This window comes from Vanessa tameamea, chromosome 12 (genome assembly GCF_037043105.1).
Source record: "Vanessa tameamea isolate UH-Manoa-2023 chromosome 12, ilVanTame1 primary haplotype, whole genome shotgun sequence".
Taxonomy (NCBI): Eukaryota; Metazoa; Arthropoda; class Insecta; order Lepidoptera; family Nymphalidae; genus Vanessa; species Vanessa tameamea.
This window is the reverse complement of record NC_087320.1, coordinates 5,106,755-5,131,692: the sequence shown is the minus strand read 5'-3', so window position 1 is coordinate 5,131,692 and position 24,938 is coordinate 5,106,755. Positions and strand designations below refer to the sequence as shown.

At 30.7% G+C, this 24,938-nt stretch overlaps 2 protein-coding genes across 4 annotated transcripts; one reads left to right on the top strand and one right to left on the bottom strand.

The window, feature by feature from the left end:
* Window positions 1–266: 266 nt before the first annotated feature.
* On the bottom strand, window positions 267–6,972 carry LOC135193567 (malate dehydrogenase, cytoplasmic-like). Its single transcript, XM_064216559.1, has 6 exons — window positions 6,719–6,972; window positions 5,777–6,158; window positions 4,961–5,176; window positions 4,607–4,769; window positions 1,189–1,319; window positions 267–359 (listed from the first exon to the last, which is right to left on the bottom strand). Exons 1-6 carry the CDS (start codon window positions 6,970–6,972, stop codon window positions 267–269), a joined length of 1,239 nt encoding a protein of 412 aa, XP_064072629.1.
* A 2,498-nt stretch (window positions 6,973–9,470) lies between these two features.
* LOC113393125 (RUN and FYVE domain-containing protein 2) lies at window positions 9,471–23,526 on the top strand. Of its 3 annotated transcripts, none has more exons than XM_026629841.2 (14): window positions 9,471–9,740; window positions 12,779–12,957; window positions 13,036–13,145; window positions 13,622–13,829; window positions 14,561–14,736; window positions 15,266–15,402; window positions 15,895–15,953; window positions 16,688–16,813; window positions 17,419–17,559; window positions 19,023–19,120; window positions 20,627–20,768; window positions 22,514–22,588; window positions 22,739–22,966; window positions 23,330–23,526. In XM_026629841.2, exons 1-14 carry the CDS (start codon window positions 9,572–9,574, stop codon window positions 23,453–23,455), a joined length of 1,974 nt encoding a protein of 657 aa, XP_026485626.1. In that variant the 5' UTR covers window positions 9,471–9,571; the 3' UTR covers window positions 23,456–23,526. The 3 variants fall into 3 exon arrangements, with proteins under 3 accessions (XP_026485626.1, XP_026485624.1, XP_026485627.1); XM_026629839.2 differs by lacking the exon at window positions 9,471–9,740 and adding an exon at window positions 12,083–12,573; XM_026629842.2 differs by lacking the exons at window positions 9,471–9,740; window positions 20,627–20,768; window positions 22,514–22,588; window positions 22,739–22,966; window positions 23,330–23,526 and adding an exon at window positions 12,084–12,573 and having other exon boundaries at window positions 18,386–20,260.
* Window positions 23,527–24,938: the final 1,412 nt, after the last annotated feature.

Below are 24,938 nucleotides of genomic sequence, written 5' to 3'. Positions count from 1 at the left end.
TTGGTAAATGCGCTTTTATTTGTTTTTCCTTTACCGCGTTAGCACGCCAGACGTCTGGCCAATGGATCAAGCCAACACTCCCGACTCGGGTAATCGAATGGCGGCAAATCGAATTGATGCCCCTAATACTGAATCTCGAAATTAAGAAATTCTTCAGTTTTCTTTGTATTTTTGTGCTTTTGAACATTAATGAAAATATTCAATCTTAAAAAGCTTTTATTTTATGTAATACAACTGAACAGAGTTTTTTGAAAATCTTCGTATTATTAATATTTACTTGTAAAGCTGCTGGCATCCTCGTCTTTGAGAGATTGATTAATGATGTTCTCGTGCAGAATTTTTTTACAGTGTGATATCATCTAAAATGTAGTGAAATAAACAGAAATTATTATAATTTCGGTAGATACATATTGAACTATTTGCTCACAATCATTATTTCATAGTATATATAGAATTATACATAGCGTCTATAATTCCTAACTAATTAATTCTATAATTACTATGTAATATAAAAAGAAGTATAAGAATAATATGTATATATATACATATATATATATATATATTATAAAAACTTATATTATATCTATACTTGTGTATATATACTTATATTACGAAGATAATAATTAAATTCATTAAAATTATTCATTCAAGTAAATTCAGGGGATAACATTTGCATCAATAAAATAAATCATAAGCTCGTTTGATTTACTTATAAAGTTCTAAGTAAAACTGAGGATTTAAGTTTTGTAATGTATACGACTTCTTCTAGACAAAATTATTGCCAATGTTCTAAGCGTGACATGATTTCAATGAGTTTTTAACTACCTAGTTTTGCAAAAGTAGTTGTATTGGTAACAAGATTTTTTATAAACAATGTTGAGATTGCTGGATATTATATTAATTTATAGATAATCGTTAATAAAATGGGCTTAAAAGAGTATAAGAGTTGATCGTACCCCAATGGGCACGCCTAATAGCGGCTTCAAATCAAAAATATACGACAATTTTGAATATTCACGTAGAATACATTTTTAAGGTATACAAAAAAAAAATGTATTATAAACGTTTCTGTCTTACGTACATTAAAAAAACATATCCACACATAACACAAAATGACAAATCTTTAATGACTAAGAAATCTTGAGAGATAAAGTCGACTTTTAAAGTAATTAATCATATAATAATAACCTCCTGGTGGCGTTTTGTGACTTCTTGATTCATTCTTTTTATTTCCTGCTTCAGATGAATATCATTTTCAAATTGCTTATTAACCGACCAAGAGCCATTGCTAAATACCACTGGCAAAACATAGGCATATCCTGTAAGGATGATAAATTCTTATTGCTATACGTACATATTTATCAACATATTCGTGTAGAAAAACGTTTTAAATTAAGTACTTATAGAACACGATTCTACCAATGTGTGCATAATTTCAGCTCAATCAGCATAGAACTGAAATTTAATTTGACCCACACATACTAACAGGAGAAGTTAAATAAAGGCTTGAAAAGGACAATGTGCTGATTCACTGACTTACTTAAGACTTTATTTTATTTTTCGACGCTCAGTTCTAGTGCGAATGTCATATTATTATTTTATGCTCCTAATAAGTTTCAAAAAATAATGAAAATTGTATATGTTAATATGGTTCCCTTTCTGAAGAACCACTTCCACCCGGATAGCTATTGGGGTATTATTACATAATTTTACGTATATACTATACTTACTAGCTGAAATGCTTGTTTTGTTTGTAATCGCTAATCCAAAACACTGCCTTTCCGATTCGATACAATATTTTTGAATTAGAATGCCCATTTACTAAGAGAGATATTAAATTATATAACATCACGTTACTGCCCATGGGGGAGCAGTAACGTTTCACGCAGGTAAAATCGCGCCAAGCAGCTAGATTTCGTGTAAGATATAATTTATTTTCAGAAAAGGAAATAAAAAAAGCTTTTATAACATATTACAGTAAACCTGAATAGGCGTTCGTTAAAATAATACGAGTATCTTTATAATAAAAGTATTCGTTATTTTTCATGTTGTACATATATGTATGTAAAATGTTTATATTTATAATGTTAATACTGAATAAAATAAGAATAAATGTGAAAGTGTTTATTGCTTAATAACAACTACTGTGCAATGATCACGTGTTTGTCTAGATTGACCGGTAAGTAATAGAGACTCGAAAAATGTTCGTTTTAAAAACGTTTTGTAAATAATAAATCAATGCATTTATAATAATATGTGAATGAGTTCTTCTAATCCTTGTAATAACTCTTCTCCATTCTTCTAGAGAGAAACTACATTCTAAACCGTCGATAGTTTTGCATTTATATCCGTTTTCTGAAGTTACCAGTTATATTGTCATTAGCTATCGGTTTAATAAAGTTGTTTATCGGTTAACGATAGTTGCGTTTCTGATTACATATCTTGCCGTTCAATACTAGATGGTTCTTGTAAAAAAAAATTCTGACTGAAATTAATTTTATTTCTTTATTAAATACTAGCTGTTACCCGCGGCTTCGCTTGCGTATAATATGAATATATTTACAAATTAACTTATAATATTACGTTAATGTAAGACCTCTTTGTATATATAATTTTGGTGTGTATTTCAGCCCTTAGGGTAAAACATCCAGAAACGCTTAAATCGAATAAGCTCATTTTTAATCGGTAGCCCAAAAATAAAATTTCGAGCTTCTAACTTCAAAATGACGGACCTCCAGAAAACCTGTATACGAAATGTCACTTTATTACTCCCCTTAGGCGTAAAATATCCAGAAACGCTTAAATACGTATCAAATCATTTTTAATCGGTATCCCAAAAATAAAAGTTCTAGCTTCGAACTTCAAAAATGATAAGACATCCAGACTAACCTGTATACGGAATGTTAATCCAATTTCCCTCCTTGGGCGTAAAATATCCAGAAATGTTTAAATACGTATCAACTCATTTTTAATCGGTAGCCCAAAAATAAAACTTCATGCTTCTACCTTCAAAATGACGGACTTTCAGACTAACCTGTATACGAAATGTCAACCCCTATTTCTCCCCCTAGGCGTAAAATATCCAGAAACGCTTAAATACGTATCTACTCTTTTTTAATCAGTATCCCAAAAAAAAGTTTCATGTTTTTAATTTAAAAAATGACGGACTTCCATAAAAACTTTCATCCCTTATTTAGAGGTAGAATATCAAGGAACGCTTAAATACATATCTACTCATTTTTAATCAGTAGCGCATAAATAAAGTTTCATGCTTCTAACTTCAGAAAAAACGGACTATCAAGAAACACTTTTATAAGTATCTACTCCTTTTTAATCAGTATCCCAAAAATAAATTTTCATGTTTATTTTCATTCATGCATTCCATACAAACGTTCAACCCCTATTTCACACCTGAAAGGGTAGAATTTCCAAAATTCGCTCGTTAGTGGGTGTCATGATATGTTAGTTTATAAGTGTACAGCCTAAAATATAAGTTTTATGCTTCTAGTTCTAAAAATGACAATACTTTCAACAGCTTACAACCTTTCATCCCCCTTTTCAACCCTTTACAGCATTTTTTTCAAATAAAAAGTAGCCTATGTCCTTTCTCAGGCTCTAGATTATTTATGTACCAAATTTCATTTAAATCGGTCCAGTAGTTTTGGCGTGAAAGCGAGACAGACAGACAGAGTTACTTTCGCATTTATAATATTAGTATGGATAAGCTTGAACTATTCTTTTTTCGAATCAACTTATTAAAAGATGCCAAAAATAATTATAATATTAAATGACCACTCAACTCAAATCAACTATTTCTATCTTCAATTTATTACCCAAAAATATTTAAAAAAAAAAACTATAATATTATTTGTTATTCTTTAGCAGGTTGTGTTGCATAGTATTCTTATCAAGAAATATCTCAATAAAAAATAAATAATTTAAAGCGCGTATTTCAGGGCACTAATACATTAGAAATAAACTCTGATACTTTAGAATCAGACTCTGATGAGTTATACTCCCATTTATCATACGAATATTAGTTATGTTGTCTTAATAATAATATGAATATTTATTCTTAAATATAATATGTTTTTACTGTTAATTTACTGAGAATATAAACAAAGAGCGCCCAATTATCTAAGAGTTTATATAGTTTGACATAGAATAAAACGTTTAATAAAGTTATGGAATCGATAAACGTGGATTATCTTACGTAGAGTTGCTCGGAAACGCACTTTTAAAAGTTATCAAACCGATAGCGCTAACGATTGAATATACTATCAATATAAATAAATTATGACCATTGAAAAGTACTTTATTAGAGTCTACTTAAGTAAAGCATATAATATCTCGAAAGGTTCTAAGCACAGAGATAAAAGTGGATCAAGTAAATACTATATAAATGGAAGTATTGCAGCGGCAAGTTACAGTATACCTAGTTTAAAATACTTCTCCAGGAATGATTACATACTCACATATGCCAACTTTCATAGCAATCACATAAATAATCTTAATAGAAGCACAGTAAAACGCTAAACAATAAGCCAGCTGAAACTCGAATTTCGACAAATCGCTATTCAAATAGACGTAATTTCTTCCGCGTTACCTTTAATAGTTCCAAGTGAGCCGTCACTAATGACGCCCATGTTGTTATAAACTTTCTTGCCATCGTCGTGGATACGCGTTAACCAAATGTCTCTCAAAGTTTTGCTGAATTCCACAGCCCTATAAATACATCCGTACGGATTCTTCGACGCAGATGACGCCACCTTTTTACATAACTTTATTGAGATATTAACCTTGCTTTATAATTTAATGTCTTACATTATTAAAAAGTTAATAATTGTCTCCTGTATATTATTTAGTACAAAAAATCTGAACTTTAAATCAGTCAACTGATCAGGTAGGTAGTTTCTGTAATATACGTATGCTATTTAAAAATAATAAATTATTCATATACCTTTTCTATGAGTTCTTTCTTCAACCATGAGGCGCTAAACTGGGTCGAATCTAAGTTTAATGATTCCAAAAGATCTTTTCCAATTATATTATTCTCATTACAATGCGAGCCACCATCAACCTCATCATGGATAATTAAAGGCCTCTCGACTTCTATATGAAACACATCATCATTCGCAGCCCAAACAAGCACGTCATTAATGACGTTACAATGCACCTAAGAATTTATTTTGTATTTACATTTTATTTACTTTATATTAAACTTGGAGCCTTTGACTTAGTTGGAGTATTAAATTGATTAGCATTACATTAAAGTTAAGAATATTTATAAGGTATACAAAACAAAATGAAAGTAAAATTAATCATACGATATTTATTTTATATTATTACTTCTTTTAAAATAATTAATTCGAATTAAATCAAAATTAATTTAAGGAGAAGGAAATGGCAATAAGAATATTTTATCAAAGCAATACATTAATTGTTGTCAAGTTTGTTTACATTAAAATGATTCCCTCGTTTTGATTATTGGCTCTTTCGAAACAAGGTGACAATATTATTATGATTTAATATACCCATACAATTATATGGGTCATAATATATCCACTAGTATCTAATGATGATGTCGTATTGACCGATTTCGGCCACGGAAGCCTATTTCAAGAGAGGCCAGCCAACTACATAAGACCTTATATCTAGCCTCTAAACCAAAAAGTCAATCAGTTAACCAAATATACATCCATTGATAACTGCGTGAAGCGCTAACATCCATATAGACAATGTTAAAAGAAATATATATGTTATCAAAAACAATTACGTTTAAGTAATCACCCAATACAGACTTTGCAATAGCCGTAATGGGAGTTGGACAAAAATATATATCCGAGGGCATATTTGACGACATTGAATAAAGAATATCAATAGCCACAAGACCATCAGTTAAAAATATAGGCTTTCTTTCTTTAGCGGGTAGAGGTTTTCCTGTTTTTGCGTGTTTAATATTTTTTTTCTCATGATTATTTTTTTTGATTGTTTCTCCTTCTTTATCATCTAGTTCACTGGGCCAACTAAAACTATTTGCCAATTTTATTATTAAATATAAAGCATTAAATTGGTCTTCTATATTTTCTTCATTAAATAACATTAAGTTTGGATTGTCAAAATCAGTCATGAAACAAAAAACATCACCGTCTGTTACTCTGCAACAAAATCAATTAAAATATTTTAATAGTAAAGTACGACAATCATAAATGTACTTAATACAATTGTAAAATAAGTGACTGGCATACAACGCACCACCTTAACCGGTGGGTCTAAAAAGATTTTTGAAAAACCTCACTTAAGGAAGTGAAACTTATGATGTAAGTTTGTAAGGAAATACGCCATTTTTTGAAAGTCGTAGATATAGAAATCGTTAATTAGGCTCACGCTTATCAATAAAGGTTAGTCGTTAAAGCGCTATCGAAAAGTCATTTATATCGAAAAGTTGAAAATCAAAGATTATATGGAAGTTCGTCATTTTATAAGTTATAAACATGGTTAGTCTTCTGTTTATGAGAAAAAAAACCAATACTGTATCCGTAAATTCACTTACACAAGGCCAAAGAATCAAGGATTTAATTATACAAGTTACAGAAATTTTACTAATTATACTCTCAAGAAATCATAATTTTCATACTGCGTACCTAAGCAAAATGATGCAATAGCTATTTCAACTGAACTGAATAGAACTATTAAAAGGACTTGTAATTTATATTACCTCGGTATATCTGAGGACACTTTGATGGAATTATTGCATGAAAAGGCACAGGATTCTATCTCCAATATAAAAGCTTCTGCAGCCCTGATATTATTAATATACACTATTAGATACATATCGATCAATTGATTTTCACCAAACACGACACCAGACATCATTTTCACTATAAATAATTGTGACGCCGGTGCAAGTGGATTTACCACAAAAACTTTTAAAGGTTCTGAGAACGGCTGACTGATTTCCGATGAAGTCATTTAGACAAATTTATTTGTTCCTTATAATAAAAAATCTTAAGAATATTTTATTATGTAATTCCTTCCTCTTGGAATACGTATTTATTTTTTTATATTATGAAACTTCATGCAGATAACTCATATAAATGAACATACATGAAAGGAGTATATACTAACGCAGTTCTAATTAAAAATAAAAATAAATGATCTTCTTACTGAATGATACAACTTCAAGAAAAACCCCGGAGGTTTTCTTTATTACTTGCATATTTAATATATTGAAAGCAGTTATAAAAAAAACTAGCGACCCGCTCCGGCTTCGCACGAGTGCAATGCTGATACTAAATATACTACAGAATATCTTACAACGTGGAATGGTGGCAAGAATGCTAGCAGCGTTTCCCCGTTGAATCGCAAATAGGTACTTAATTGGATAATTATTAATGCTGTATTGTTTAATCTCGCTTCGAAAATAAGCTATTATTTCTCGTAAAAAGTAAAGTATAAAAAAAGGTTAATAATGAAATAATCCCTGAGAGACAGGCAAACCGCATCAAAATCCGTTGTGTAGTTTGAAAGATCTAAGCATACATAGGGACAGACAGCGGTAAGCGACTTTGTTTTATACTACGTAACAATAATGATGATTATGTAATGATATTGATAAGAAAAATAATAGTAAAGATGTAAGCTTTTGTGATGTTGACAAAAGTTTACCTAACTATCTTATGTTGTATAAGAAATACTAAAATTTTAAGACGTTATTTGCAAATTTTGCTTCCACATATTGTCAGCTATGTTAGTTATAAAACAAAAAGCAGTTTATCCGTGCGCATAACAAGCGTTTTGTTTCCAAAAAAATACCATGTATGTACATATGTGTGACAGCGTCAAGAAATACATACATACAGAGCTATGATTATTTTTAATGTAAAATTATATTTATTTAATTACCTTACTTAAATTAATTCTTTTATAAGTAATAATAGTAATGGAAAACCACCATCGCCCAGTTACACGTGAATTTAACTGATTCTGAGTTCAATACCGGACCAACCCAAATGAATTTACGAGTATGTGCTTTGAATTTATAATTCATCTTGAGCTCAGCTGTGAAGGAAGACATCGTCAGGATCTGCTCGTGGTTGATGAGAATCAGCTACGTATATACTTCAACCCGAATTGAAGCATCGTAATGGAGTTAGCTATAAAATCCCTCTCTGTAAAAAAAGATCTTTGCCCAGTTTTGAGCCAAACAGAGTGTCAATGGCGATAGTGACAAACCTAAATAAATATTACAAACCTATTTATAAGTCCAAAAAGTAGGTACGGGCCTCCTCTCCATATAGCAGAGATAGACCACCAAGCTGGGCCCGTAGGTACCTATAGAAGACGGTGAAAGTTTGCTAACAACATTTTATTTTATTTTAACAAAAGAGCGCTAGCGATACTTTTTAACAAAATGATATGTCGATGTTGATGATTTTGAAAAGCAAAAAAAACCAAGAAAATAATGGGTAAAACGTTAAAAATAAAATCCTATTAAATAAATACCCCATTTCTTGCTCTAGTTGCGCTTATTTGATTCATATGACAATCTGATTCGCTTGTGATTCTGAGTTGAACTACTTTTTAAAATTCGCAAGATTAGACTTGGTTTATGAATCCATATCGAATGCTTATATCATTACTATGTACTACCCATCCCGGTTTCTCAGGAATCCTTATTTCATCATATTCAAAATCATCGTCATATTTGACAAGGCAATTGACACAAAACATGAATCCGTAGGTAAAAACCTTATGAAAATCAATTCTGTACTTTTTGTCCCGTTCTAACAAACAGATACACAGAACAGACAGATAGTAATATTTGCTAATCCGACTGATATGGAACTTTCATATAATTTTTATTTATAGTTTCGAGCCAGATATAGAACATAATATATTAATATGTTAATTTTTTTTAGTTATGCTTAGCTTAATATCCGAAAGCTGACAAAGATAAATTTGACGATCTAGTATTCTTGAAACGTATGCTACCAAAACTATAATAAATAATAAAAACTTAGTACTTATGTGATATTTGTAGTTCTTCAAATTTTGTTTAAATTCTGGATGCAATCGTTCCGTTCTCAAGATAGGCTATCTGTCAAGTCATTAGTTTTATTGATTAACACCTTTACCATTCAATTATAAAACAAATGTTTTATAATATCAGGTTATTAGGTTCATAAACATGTCAAATCACAATAAACTTAATAATTATATTCTATACGTTGCTTAAGGATAGGAGAGCTGATCCATGTTTCACTCAGAGAATGGGAATTCGGCAATTCAACAGAAAAAATCAGCTAACAGTCACGATTTCACGTGGTCATGATTTGTAAAATATTTATTTGAAATTTGATTTTTATATTATAATTTAAGTACTCAACTGAATAAATATCTGTACTTATTCTTGTAGTGATATTTACAAATGCACAAAATGACTGACATTCTTCATGACACCGTTACAGTGACAGTTGCTGATAACGGACGACACTTTGACACGTCAATTGTCAATAATTTGTTTGGAAAAAGAAATGTTTCGTTTAATAATTAATAGATAATATTAGCCATGGCCTCATCAAAAGATAAACACCCTGAAGTGTCCCCAGCCACTTCAACAACATCAGTTAGATCTCAGATCCTTGAACGATCACCATCGGTTTCGTCGAATAGAGAGGACAAATGGCCGGAACTATTGTTATCCAGACCAGAGAAATCTTATTTTTACAGTACAAAATGTAAGTAAAATTATTCATATATTTGTAATTTGTAAACATATGTAAGGTATCATCAAGAATTGTATTAGAGGAAGGAAAAAAAACTATCTTTGATAATTTTAAACATATTCATATCAATAATTATTTTTGTGTTGTTGTTTGTTTATCAAAGTAAAGTATTTTAACAGCTCGTAACTTTTCCAATGTTGGTATAAAACCTTAAAAGATGTTAAGGTTTAGAGCTAATTCCATAGCAATGGTCCAGTGCAGATTGATAGAAATTCATATTTCAATTTCATCACATAAGGAATTTCAGAACTTAAGATACACAACAAATTAAGCATATCAAAACTAAGCATTGTGGAAATGCTTGTGGAAACTGCAATGATCTCCTTCTTCGGATATTAAATTTACCGTGGAGTGACCATGTGAAGTCTACTTTAATAAAATTATTATATGTGTTCAATATTTTTATCCAACAATTTATTGTTGAAGTAAATTTAAAAAATGTAATAAACATAGGTTTAGATTGCGTCTTCCTTAAATGACAAAGAATGTTATATTTTTTGAAAAAAACCTTTTTAAAAAATATTTTTGTGTTCTGACAAAACTTTGTTGTGCTCAAAAATAGTAAACTCATTTTATTCATTATATTTAAATTAGGTTACTTATCATTCTTAAATAACTAATGAATTTGTCTTACATAAAAAGTATTATGATGTAATATATTAATTAAATTGTAAGACAGTGAATTGCACAACTTATTTTTCTTTTAAAACTAAATTTTCTTAAAATATATCTGCAAATTTGAATGATATTGTTGTTAAGGAATATTTCTTATGAATACCTATGCTGCAGCTATATTTGTATGTGGAAGACTTATTTCTTAATGTTGTAGTGCTTCTTTAGTAATTTTAGCCTTGGAAGTGTATCTCTATTTTTGAGAAATAAGTCCTTATATATAATAATACACATTTTAATACATATTGGATTATCTGTGTTTGTAATTTTTAGATTAAAAAATGGATAACAGTTTTCTAAACATATCCTTATTTTTGACAACAGTTTTTTTTAAATTGTTTCTTGTCACTCTTTTAAATGATACTCATATCATATATGGCTGAAAACACAGATGAATATATTCACTTGGTGGTAGGGCTTTGTGCTAGCCCATCTGGGTAGGTACCACCCGCTAATCAGATATTCTATGGCTAAACAGCAGTACCCAGTGGTTTGTTCCCGTCTGAAGGGTGAGCGAGCCAATGTAATTATAGGCACAAGGGACATAACATCTTAGTTCCCTAGGTTGGTGGCACATTGGCAATATAAGGAAGGGTTAATATTTCTTACAGCACCATTGTCTATGCAGTGGCTACCACTTACCATCAGGGGACCCAATTCAAAGTGAAAGAAAAAAAACTCTAAATATATATGAAATACCACTGACTGATAGATAGATTCTCCTTTTGCGACATAGATGCTCACTAACATTTTTAGGGAAGACATGGAGGGAATGGAACTATATGGATTTTACTCATACCAAGATGGGACAGACAGCTAATATACCATATGCATATTTCTAAAGTTTTTGTTTTTTTCAATTCAATTCTTAAATTCAATTCTTGGATTGAATTCCAATACAACTTGATTGATGTCAACTTCCGAAAAATCTTAACACTATATAAACATGTTTTAGAGAGCAAAGTTCCAACCACAATTGAAACTGAAAGTCATGGTTCTTTTTTATTTTATTTAACTTACATCAAATAGGCATAATAATTTTATAATACAGCTAAATTCCAGTTTAAAATATTGTGGCACTTTCTTTGTTTCATTCTTTCCACCTATTTTAAGGTTAACCTAGGATTAACTGGAACAGTATTTTTGCATTAGGTGTATCTTAATTAGTGTGAATTTACTTCAGACATGAAAGGAATTTCTGCATAAAGTAAATAGACAATGTAATCTAATGTTTTTAGAATTATCACTCTTATTTAACTTTTATAAACTTCGAAATAATTCAAACAACACTGGAAAATAATAATTTGTCAAATTTAGGGTCACAATTATCTTTTATTATCATACAAAAATAAATTTAATTTACTGTGAGAAAAAATACATTTCGTATTATGCAAATAAAATATTATTCGTATAAATAAACAACATTACATGTTAATTGCATATATAATAAAAAAACTCCATCTCTGAAATGTTCAGTGTATGAAACTGAAATTAATCAGCATTTGTATTTGAGTCTGAAACCGAAAATTCTCTTATAAAACGTTGTCTACGTTTCGAAACAGATGGCAGCACTGTTACGAAGTATTGATTTTCTCCGCAACACATGCTTCGTGCGAAATCAATATACTTTCTGAGCTCACTGGAAAAACCATTCGAGTGACATTATCCTTCGAGGTGCTTTCTTGTGATCAAAATAAATAATCTTCTGATCTCTAATCAGTTCTTAGATACAACAGTAGTATATTCATCAATATTTCTATTAAAAACTGGTTAAAATGTACATAAAAGAGTGATCAAGATTCTCGCGTCTGTGTTAATTGTTTTGCTTCATAGTTTTTTTGCTGCATTATTATGCGTTCTTTAACTGCGGTCCATGGGGTGGATCCCTTGCCTGATTTAGGCATAACATCTCGAATACAAGGTGACGATAATCCCGATGCCGACATGGCCGGAGCGCAGGACACAATTTACCTTTGCAATTTTCGCGTTTCTGTCGATGGAGAGTGGCTTTGTTTAAAAGAATTGCACGACATGGAAATGCAAGATTCCTTTACTCGACAATCTGATAACGGTGCCATAACATCGCCGGACGATCCGATGCATTCTTTAATGGGTAATAATTGCGTTTCTTATAAAGATATTTGAGTTTCGAGTTTTTATAACGTATCGTACATATGTGTAAGCTACAACGATCAATGCAATTGGTATACAAAATGTAGATTGCGAATTCATCACCTACACAAGTAATCATAATTTAACGTTAAATGTTTTCTTATTGTAATTTCAATTATTATGATTAGTTACGATTTTTCTTGTAGCTCGAGACCCCGTAGTGATAGAACGCAGTAATCTCGTGAACATCTCGAAACTAATCGTTAAGGAGTTGATTGAGCAATCTCTTCGTTTTGGCCGGATGCTAGACAGTGACCACTTGCCGTTACATCATTTCTTCATTGTTCTCGAACATGTCATGCGTCATGGGCTTAAACCCAAGAAGGTAAGTATAGTGCCTACATCATATGAAGATTGTCCTACATTTAAAAAAAAATATTACATAACTTAACATTTTGATCAGGGTCTTCTTGGTCCGAAAAAGGAATTATGGGATATACTTCAGATGGTTGAGAAGTATTCACCAGAGGCTGCTGACATAACAGCCAGTATCAGGGATTTGCCGACTGTCAAGTAAGTTTATTAAGTGAAGGTCAAGGCCGATAGAGTTCATACGCGCAGAATTACTACTCGCGAGATTGTATTACATAATTAACCGGAAACTGTTACCATTGACAATTTTCATTGTAAATATACTATGAACGTCCATCTTTGTTGTGTTGTGTTAGTTATTGTTGTTAGTTTATTAATACTAACTCCCATTATTTTGTAATGACCGACATTCGCAGCTCACACCCACATACTTTTTACAGTTTCGAATTAATCTTTATAAAAATAGAAAATACAATTCAGATAACGTTTATATTAAATTATTAATCTGTGGTTTTACCAGTATTTTTTTTTAAATGTGGAATGTTTTATTTAGAATTTTCATTTCATTTCATTCAAAACATAAGTCAGTAAATTTCACCGGCTAATAGTAAAATTAAGTACTATCAAAATATTACCACAGTTACTATATTTAATATTTTGAATTTGTTTACAATAAGGACTGCCATGGGACGCGCACGGGCTTGGCTTCGATTGGCACTAATGCAAAAGAGACTTGCAGACTACCTCAGAATTTTATTAGAGCATCGTGAAGAAACACTTGAAGAATATTTTGAACCGCATGCATTAATGTTAAACGAGGAAGCTGTTATTATTACTGGATTGTTAGTGGGCCTCAATGTTGTTGACTGCAATTTGTGTGTGAAGGTAATTTACGGCAGTTTTAAAACGACTTTTACTTAACGGCTTTGTTGCGCGTCCGAAAACACTTAATATAACAGAACCATCAAACCCAGAACAAACGTTACGTTGACTGGTGCATTAGAAAATTGTAGTAATCTAAAATAAAGAAATCCAAGATTATAATAATAGCCAAATAAATAAATAAATAAATGGATCTTCGAAGATCTTTATCAATTGTTCAAAAAAATATCAATGTACAATTTTAACTCAACAAATCATTACATTAGGATAACCCGTTACTATTTTCATTAATCGAACATACATTGAATCCACGTCAAAAGTGCGAAGGTGATTCACAGAATCTTCAAAATCTATATCTTATAAAGATTTAGATAAGGAAAATATAGAATATGCGTTCCAACTACAACATCGTATTTTTCTCCAGTTATTAGTCATTTTGAATCGTTGTTATGATATTTTTAACCGATTTTAAAAAGGAAAAGTATTTTTTAAATTGAAAGACAAAGATAACATACAACAACTTCCGGGTGGTCCCATATAAATTTGGTCAAGATTTGATAATAGGACTCTTAAGAAAATCAAACTTAACAAAGGCATCTGCGTAACATATGGGCAAATTATTTACCACCTCAACCGATTTCTATTATTATATTTTTATTGAAAAAAGAGTTAGAGGTTTTGTCAAGATCTAACGACGTCCATTTTCCTTATATACTCAAGTTGAATATTTTTAGGAAGAAGACTTGGATAGCCAACAAGGCGTGATCGATTTCTCGTTATATCTCCGTGGCAGTAATTCCTCAAACGATCTGTCCGGCAACGGTAATGGTAATAATGAACCGAAACAACGTCACATCAACACAATGTTGGACCAGAAGAACTACATCGAAGAGTTGAATAGACACCTCAAGTGAGTGCTTTTGTTAACAAGATTCACACGAGTTCAACAATAGCAACTTTGTTTTATTTTCACATTTTATAATTCATTTAAACAGATAATACAAGATACATAATCAAAAAATATAAGTCACCGAACTACTGATGAAATCATTTCTGTTTGCTCTTATAATATATTTTAAACAATTTCTTGTAATTGCCTTCTTAGCATATTTTTCTTATTAACCTCGATTGCTGTTGATATTAAAGTTTATTTTAACTTCATCTGTGCTTGTGTGCGTCAAATTGAGCAACTCCTTTTGTATTAATACCATGTATTAAAATAAAATATATGACATAAAATTTGGTATAAAGGATAAAACTATTCTACCCAACCAGGGTTGATTTGAAATATTGAGCTGAGATTTTTCACAAAATTAACGAGTGCCATCGACAATACAATTTTATTTGTTTTAATGCATGTTTTGTTGTTAATAAAGTTGCTTAGGCATATATATTTTTTTAATTAAGCTAATTTTAACTTGGCTTTAACATTTTGTTAGTGCCACGGTCGCGAACCTCCAATCGAAAGTGGAAAGTTTGACCACAACCAACGCCCTAATGAAGGAAGACTTGGCGATCGCCAAGAACACAATGATTCAACTGGTCGAAGAAAACAATCAACTTAAACATGCTCTAGGTAATTCCCCCGTTAATATTCTAATGACCTACATATATTTTTTAATATTGTTATGAATAGTCGTTAAAATGATTAACAGTCATCTTCAATATGAAATAATCGAAATACAATTAAATTGATTTCATATTGTTTTGTTTATATAAAACTTGAGGATAAAAGATTTATACGATAGTAGCGATAAGCTTAAAACACTCGTGTGAAAATTCTTCGCAATACTAGAGACTGCATTAGATAAGACACCTTGCAATGAGTCACTGTCTTTTGTATCGCTTAGTAGGCATTAGTATGCCGGTAACGTCGCACGTCGGTATATTGTCCAAATAATATATATTAACAAAAACCGTTATGCGCTATCGAACGATGGGTAATTCTACAGCAAAGAGTCAAAGGAAAACGTATTGGATGAAAAACTGTGAGCTATTCCGAGATCTGTCTATTTGTGTGCATGTTTATTTATAACGAAATGTAGACGTCTGTTTTTATTATGTTCAGGTCAGGACATTACCAAAGATAGCAGGATGAAAGTGATGGAGATGCAAGCTGAGGAGGAGGTGAGTTTATTCTTCTTATATAGGATGTTGCGTAAATGTTAATTATATTTTTGTTCCGAAAAATTGATTCCTTTATTTTATTTATTTTTTTCGATTTTCTAATTGGTTGCTAGTTTCAGTGTTTTTATATACACTATAGTTTCAATGTGTTGTACGTAATATGTAAATATATTAATTTTATTGATTCGTAACCGGTTTTACAACAGTTTAATGACAATCGCACAGTTAGTATAGGTTTCCTCTAATACATTTGTGCTATCGCGTTAATGTTAAAACATTATAGTGTCATTATTTCGTTATGACATCATCGAAAATATTGTATACTATCTTAGATTATTTCTGTTGAAAAATACGTCGCAATCAAAATTTATTTTTAATTAACCTTAATTTGTGTTTAAGAAATTTATTAATTTACTTTAGTTTTTGTGTGTGTGCAAAATTTAATGATGATTGGTTGAGTAGTTACATGAAAGCGTAATAAACAAATAAACAAACTGACTTTAGCATTTTTCATATGAATTGGGTATTTTATTATTTGTTAATTATACATTAATATATTAAATGTTTCCTTGATAATTAACGTACGAAAAAGAAAATTTCCCAAAAAAAGGTTTTATGTTGTAAATATAAAAGTTCAGTTCATTAATAACACAGAAAAAGATAATAAGACTTATAAACATGAATACGCGTCATATACATAGAAAAAAATATTTACATAGATCATTGACTTCTAGGAGAAGAGAAGTGTCAAGAGTAACACTTCCGATAAATTTAAGAATGAGAAGGATTCGGAAATTGGTAAGGTATTGGAGGAGGAAAGGAAGAAGAATGCTGAGCTACAAAAAGAACTTGATTTGCAGGTATTTAAATTGTGTTTTTATTGTCTGATATTGTTTGTCACAAAATAGATAAAAAGATTAATGAAATGGCGAAACAAATTTGGTTGGCCTTCTGTAATACCTCAACTTTCTAAACAGTTAAACCTTCAATAGTCTATCTTTGATTAATAACTACTCTATTACAATTTTAATGATAAAAAATATTTAAAATTTCATATTACAATTTATATTTAAATTGCTTAGTAAGATATTTATTTAGAGTTTTATAAAATTATATTCCATAATTAACTAATATGATGTAAAATTAAAATGATACACAATATTGAGTGGAATGTAAACGATACATGTACAACTTAAATAGAAGCCTTTTCTCTTATACAAGTAAACGTCTATGTTGTTGTCAGAAATGCCATAATAAAAACATCAACATATATTTAAAGAGCCGAGATAGCTTAGTAGATAAAACAAGCACGTCTCAACAGATTTTACAAGGTTCAAATCCTGGCCACCACCATCGAAGTCTCATACTATTGATGATTTGTGTTTACGATCAATTGCACAATACAGAAATACGTTTTGTATGAAAATTACAAGTTACTTTACTTGTTTTTAAAATATATTAACAGATATCGTTGAAAGCGGAAATGGAAGTTGCTATGAAGCTGCTCGAAAAAGATATCCACGACAAGCAAGACACTATTATATCATTGAGGCGTCAGTTGGACGATATTAAACTGATCAACCTGGAAATGTACAAAAAGTTGCAGGTAAGGCCTACATGTGGCATGCTTGTGTGTGATTTGTGCCCTTTACAGTCGAAACACGTTATGTCACACCGTGAAACTTCGATGACCTTGAACCGGTTGTAATTTTTCATTGAGCCTCTTTTCATGGTTCACTGTACATCTCTGGTAACGTTGGCGACCAAAATACTAGTCATGCCAGTTAATAGTTGACCTGTGACTTGACTACTTGAAAAGGTCACAATAAGACTGACCTAGAACTTAATATAAAATAATTAGCTGTCACCCGTTCATTATTACTTTAAAATATCTGCCTTCTCGTCTATTTCGAAATTGAAAATATCGTTCAACTACACTTTCTACATGAATAATTATAATAAATTCGTTTGTTAATACGATTTCGTGATCCATTGGCCATATTTATAATCTTTAATTTTGGATCCAAGTATCCAATCGATCGAATCGTCTTCAGTTTTTATTGAGTTTCATTCCGCAGGTCATTTAATATGCACGTCGTTTATTTTATTGAAAATGATCTTTGTATTAAAAGTCATTGGCCCATGAAGGTCTGCTATACGGCGTGGGTGCCAAATTATTATTACCCGCCCATGCATTTTCGTTACCTCTTCGCCTTATATCATTTCGTTTGACCTTTTTGCATTGTTTTATTTGCTCTAATACGATGTTCTGTGCCTTTGTGGCTTTTTGACCCAGCGCATTCTGTCTCGGCACATCCGTAGTGTAGTAGTAAATGTCGTCAGTGAGTTACGCTTGATCATTTAGCTAGTCATAATATATCTATTACTAACTTAATGCTGTATTCGTCAATGCCGCATTTATCGTACGGAAGGAATGCGAGATGGAACTGACGCAGAAAGGCGAAATGGTCTCCAGGCTCCAAGGGAAAGCTGAGCAAATTGGCAAAATTCTTCACAACCTCGAAAAATATAACCACTTCCTAGGACCGGACCATGACTTAGTCAAAGCTTTAAAGTCACCCTCTAATGATAATTTAGGAGAGAAATTAGAAATGCTTAAAGCACATAGTAGCCACCAAAAGGGTACAAAGTCGAAAGACGAAGGTCCACCGAATAAAAAGTTGAACTTGCAGGAAATACCACCGTTCCGTAAAACTAACAGCACTGACAAAACCGTAGCGCACTCGGGAAATTGATGCTATTCCTTTTAGACGATTGTAAATAACGTTCTAACAAAGTCCACGAGGTGGTGTTTCCTCTTAGCGAATAGATTCTCATGATAATAACTAACACTTATTCCTCTAATGTTTCCATAAATTCTACATATAAATAAGAAAAAAATAATATCATTAAATTAATATCATAAATAGCCTTCTTTACCAGCACCCATCTAATTCTCAGGTGACATTTAGTACAACATAATTACGCTTAGTGAAATGCGCATTTATGCTTACTAACGTTATTGTAACTTTTTCAAGACCCGAATTGTAAATTCCGGCTTTGTTTTAGGAATGTGAAAGTTCCTTGAAACATAAAACAGAGCTAATTGCCAAATTGGAAGCAAAGACTGAGTCAATGGGCAGCACGATACATCAACTCGATGAGAAGTAGGTTTTATATGTTTTCTTAAGCCTCAAATCGCTCGACGAACAGTGCCTACTTTAATTATATGTTTAATGGGGTAATTGACTTTTGTTAATTTACATGAAAAGTTATCCCGTTGATACAGTATCGGCTGAAATATAAAAGTAATTGACCTCGTTGTTTTACCATTTCTAATGCAAGGCTTAGAAGTCAGAGTTCAATTATTATAAATCAACAAATTTTTCGACGATTTTTAATACTTCAAATGAATTTCACGAAAAAATTCACATTCGACTTTTCTAAGAATTCACATTTTTTTATGCGAAGACAAAAATAGTCAATTGCCCCGTTCAAAATAAAGTGTATTGCTTGACATATCAATTTATCGGAAACGCACTTAGGTGTGAGCGATGCACCGCTTGCTGGGATTTGTAACGAAACCATCTTGATATTTATTAGATATTGGCAAACCCTCACAATGAAACAGCGATATTTTGATAAAATATATTTTTCGACATATAATAGACCACAAAACGAACAAGGCAAGGCGCTACTGCTGCTTTAGCTTGACTTTGCTGTGGTTTTAATTATTAAAATACTAGTTATAATATTTATTGGATTATGTTAAGTTTACGTCAGGTTTATTTAGCTTTTACTGAAATCAAATATTGTCATTTATAGAAATATTTTTTTCCAAATATAATCGGTATGGAAAAATGGACATGTTATATTTTTTGTCATAGCTTTAACGAATAGTACATTCGAATCATATTCTTATATCGATAGAAAGATTATTTCTTAAGATCTTTAGCAATTAAAACACAATGTATTCTGGAAATTTTTAGATGATACTACAAAGATTCTTAGATGTTTTATATTTTTCAATGATATTAAAATATTTTAGCAATGCATGTGATAAAATCCATAGACTTGTATTATTTGAAAATAATATTATTTATTGATCTCAATTGATGTATTCTATATTTAAAATTATAAAAATAAATTATATCTTATTGATTATAATGCGCAATAAAGTTTTATCTGTAATAGCATTTAAAACCAAATGTATTAAACGTAAATATTTGTCGTTTTTTTTTTATAGTTTTGTAATTTTAAAGCTCTAGTTGTAAAGCCTTCTTTGTAATAAATGATATTCAGTCGCATACCGTATTTTATTTATAAAACCACAGTTTTATTTGTTTTATTTAATTTTATGTTTATTGTGCAGGTTTGCCATTATCAATTTAAATTATGTTTGCATGTTTTTGTACTAATATACTTTTTACTAACAAACAGCAACGATGCTTCTCATAATAATATTATAGACCACTTTTTTCATAATATTTTTTTTTATATAGATAATGATACTAGAGACAAAAAATACACAACGAAAAAAAAATTTGCTTTGAAAAAATTTATATTTTTATTTATTTATTTTATTTAAAAAAAATATTAAACAATATAATAATCAAAATGAAAATAAACGATGAAATACAACATAAGGTTTTTAGGCTATAATAGGATAATAGATTACAGGAAGATAAGTCAGCTCGAAAGAATTTAGAAGAAAGTTCAAGATGTCTGGGGCAGAAAACAGCTGCCGCAGAAACTCGGGCCGTAGTTGCGGAGAGCGATCTTGGGATAGAACGGGAATGGAGGGTATCTTTACTGGTAAATACTTGAAACATTATATATTGAGAAAAAAATGTACTTACATAGAATTAGTTACGTCTTACAAGAACTTTATGCTGCTTCGGTAGTGAGTAGTTGGAAATTATAATATGGTTTTAAAGCCCGTTACACAATTTTCGAGCGAACAAACTCGCAGCTATGATATACATATAATAAATCAGTGCCATCACCAACCTATACCATAATTTATATTGTATTTTAGTATATATTACGTTATAACTAGACTTGTTGAAAAAATAATAACTGTATTTTGAAATCAAAACAATTTTATTACAAGATACGTGCTAACTCTAGGTCGACCGCCAGTGAAATAAAGTTAGTATATTGTAGCATCGTCTCCGTCTGTGGTAGGTAGTCTGCTATTATTTATATCAAAGTATGTATGTAAATTAACAATAAGTCAGTTTTTGTTATAATATTTAGCATTTAAAGTCTTTAGCATTGTTAAACATTAATGAAAAAATTTATAGAAAATAACATTTAGGTCAGTAGGTATTTCTAAATAAAAAAACTCCTACAACAAACAATAGGATCTGAAAAACAAATTATTAATCTGGTCATCTTGATCAATTTACTACAATGGTATTGTAAAAGGCCATTTTATATATAGCCTACATAAGATATAACTATTTTTGTACACCGTTTAGTCCTGTTACCTACTCTAGCATCAGAAGGCATAACATATGTGGTCTAAATAAAGATTATTATTAAGTTACATTAAAATTAAATTAAAAAACGTAAAGAGGTTTTGATAACTAAGATTACTTTAGTTTTAGCATTGTATCTGTTTTGAAAACAATTTTTTTTTTCCTTAAATACTTATTTTGAGTTCAGATTTGGAAGTCAGTCCGTTATTGAATAACGGAAACTAAAAAATGCCATACCAAAGTTCGCGAATGACTATTCACATTTACGGGAAAATTTGTTAATCAAATAATAAAAGAAACACTATTCCATAAAAGTTTACTTTAATACTAATTTATATATTTAGAAATAGTACAAAAAGTTTAATAGTTTACAAATGATCGCTAACTATATGCATAGTTCAAAACATGGGTATACACCAAGTACCCAGGTGTTGCCTATGTGATTAAGCAACACGGCCTTAAACAAAAAATATCATACAATTTTGGAATAACAGTAAATGTATTTAATATAAATAAACATAATTTGCTCATCACTTATTGAAGCATCTTAAAGCCCGAATTTTCAAAAACACTATACTATCATTAATTTAAAAAGAGGTGCGTAAACACCGATTTTCATGTTTCAAACATTGAAAAAAAGGCGAACATCTAAACAAATTTTCATCCCCATTTTCACCCTCTTGGGTAGTAAATATTAAAAACGTTATATATCTTCTCCTGTCTTCCTCTCATTAGCGTAAGCCTAAATACTGTTTTCCATATTCTTAACATCAGAAATGACGATTTTTCTATTCAAAGATTCATCTCCTGTTTAACCTTCTTTGGAGATGAATTTTGAAGCCGTTCATAGTGCTCACCAAGGTTACATAAGAAAATCCTGCAGAAGCCCATTACATCCATTACATCTTATAATTAATAAATAACATAATACAAACTCCTGACATTGCCTCTGATCGTAATCAATCAATCAATCGTAAGTTTAACATTAGACAACTTTCTTTTTGAGGATATAGAACTACATATAGAGTAGACATTTGACCTTGAAATTGTTCTCTAATCAATACCATTTTTGTACAGAAATCAATGAAGCGGGATCGAGACAAAATATCAATTCTGACTCAAGAAGTGGAGTCTCTAAAAGCAATCGGACAGGTATTTTAAAAAATATATATATATTGATAAACGTAAATTATTATCATGTCAACATAAAACTTGTATTTAGTTTGTTAATACAAATATTTGTTATTATAACTTATGTGTTCTCTTTAAATACTTCTAGTATTTATGTTTTAAACGTTTCAGAAATATATGGCATTACAAGAAGAACAACACCAACTCAAAATCCAATACAATGAAGCTCAAAAAACCTTAGAAGAAGTTGGAGCGACACTTAGCGAGAATAAATTGCAGCTCGCTGAGTTGTTAGAAAAAGAAGCTAGAACGTCAGATGATACTCCAAACTGGACGAGCGATAAAGATGCGGTAGCCTGTGCTGCTTGTGCTAAAGAATTTACTATCGCGAGACGAAAGGTAGATAAATACATTTGGGCGTTTGTTTCCTCATACGTATTTATTTATGTATTGATTGACTGAATTCTTTAATGGCGGCTAATTTCAAAATACTGTATTCTGTGGACTATTTGTGCAGGAGATATTAATATGCACAAACACAAGTGTACTCTACATTTTTCTATCTATGAAATCGTATGTATTTCTCATCACACTCTTGCGAATTAATTTAATATTTATTTTCAAAAGTGTGGTGCGAATTTATAAGCAGTTTTGCATTTTTCAACTGTTCTAATTCAATAATATTACCGCAATAACCATGTTCCGACTTCTGTAAAAAAAAATTAAGAATATTTTATTTTACAAACTATTTTACTCTTGCAGCACCATTGCCGAAGATGTGGTCACATATTCTGCGGAGCGTGCAGTGAAAAAACAGTCGCTTTAGCTGGCAACACCAAGCCTGTTCGTGTGTGTGACGCCTGTTTCACAGAAGTTACACTAACGTAACACTGAATATAATATATTCAAGACTGAACCATGTTGACTATGTTTATTAAATAAATGAAATTCAATTTTTATCCCGTATCTTAAAATAATTGTTTTTGAACAAACTTACAAAACTATGTAACTACTACGTAAGTTAATGCCTAAGATGTTGTATAGTTCGTGTTTTTAGGAAAAAGTTCTAAGTGATCTTGTAGTTGTGAATTACATGATTTACACAATCTCCAAACTAATTTGACAGGATTTAAAAACATTTATTTGGCACACATAACTAATTACAAGTCTTTAAAAACAATACATTATGATACAAAAACAAAACTAGGAGTATAATATTTCACAATACGTGCACGGACAGCGTAAGTAGACAATATTAACTGGTTACTTAGGATCTTTAAATTAAAAAATAAATATAGATTTCCTAAGTAATTCAGAAAACATAAAATTAAACATATTCATGAATATTTAAATATTAAAAATGGCTCCAATGTTCTTTTTAAAACCTTAATAAATAAATCCCATTCTTATTGTTAAAAGGATAACGAGTCGTTTAATCATCTTAAATTAATTTAGTGACTGTTTATATAACAATCAGCACCAATATAGACATTGCTTTTAATTTTAGTAGTGTTATATAATGTATATAATAAAATGTTGCATTAGGCCCATTTATTATACCTTATATTTAAAAAGTTACGGTTTCATATATGAATTAGACATTGAAGATCAAACGGTTAATAAGGTTTTTCGGAGATCAAATGGCAATTATTTTTATCGCAAAAATTAATCTAAATACTGTAACTTCTACTTTCCACTAATCTGTATATAATACCGATAGATTGGAGCATCAATCGCATCACAGGTTAAGGTTGCTCTCACAAAACATATAAATGGTATGAAAAATAAAGTGAAAATGAACTTTACTTCAGAGCAACCTCTCATTTTATACCGAAGCTCAGAGCCGCTCTTATCGGAATATCTTTGCAAAATATCAGCTCGAAACAATGGATTCCGTAGATTGTCGTGCCAGGAGAGTCAACCTCGATATAACGTTACCCCAAGCTATGATCCTTATAATGAGTATTGTAAGATAGTTGCGAGTTTATCGGTATGTTACAAATTATATTTCGGAGTGCGTGCTCATGTATAACTATATCCTTCACCGTTTTATCATCGGACCTCTAGATGCTGAGAACTTTTTTACCCTCGCGTAAATGACATTTAGAATGAAGCTATTTGAATTCCGAATGTCGGATACGAAAAGCCAAAGTGTAGAACACTCGTCCGGCGTCTGCTGGGTTTCCTAAGTAATATGAACCGGCTATATTAAGGGAATGAGTAAATAAACATGTTGTACCTAATAGCGTTAACACTATACTGTTAAAAAAAATGTGATGGCATTTTATTCCTTGTCCTTTTTGTGTCGTATTATTGTTGTGTCATCGTAATATTAAAGCTTGTGTCTGAATATTTATTAAACGATATGTCT

Coding starts and splice junctions, on each gene's coding strand:
- LOC135193567 (XM_064216559.1), bottom strand. CDS start 6,972: ATGACTTCATCGGAAATCAGTCAGCCGTTCTCAGAACCTTTAAAAGTT. Junction 4,770..4,960: donor AGAAAGAACTCATAGAAAAG/GTATATGAATAA, acceptor TTATGTAAAAAG/GTGGCGTCATCTGCGTCGAA. Junction 1,320..4,606: donor CTCACTTGGAACTATTAAAG/GTAACGCGGAAG, acceptor TCATCCTTACAG/GATATGCCTATGTTTTGCCA.
- LOC113393125 (XM_026629839.2), top strand. CDS start 12,312: ATGCGTTCTTTAACTGCGGTCCATGGGGTGGATCCCTTGCCTGATTTA. Junction 12,574..12,778: donor TCCGATGCATTCTTTAATGG/GTAATAATTGCG, acceptor TTTTTCTTGTAG/CTCGAGACCCCGTAGTGATA. Junction 20,769..22,513: donor AATGGAGGGTATCTTTACTG/GTAAATACTTGA, acceptor ATTTTTGTACAG/AAATCAATGAAGCGGGATCG.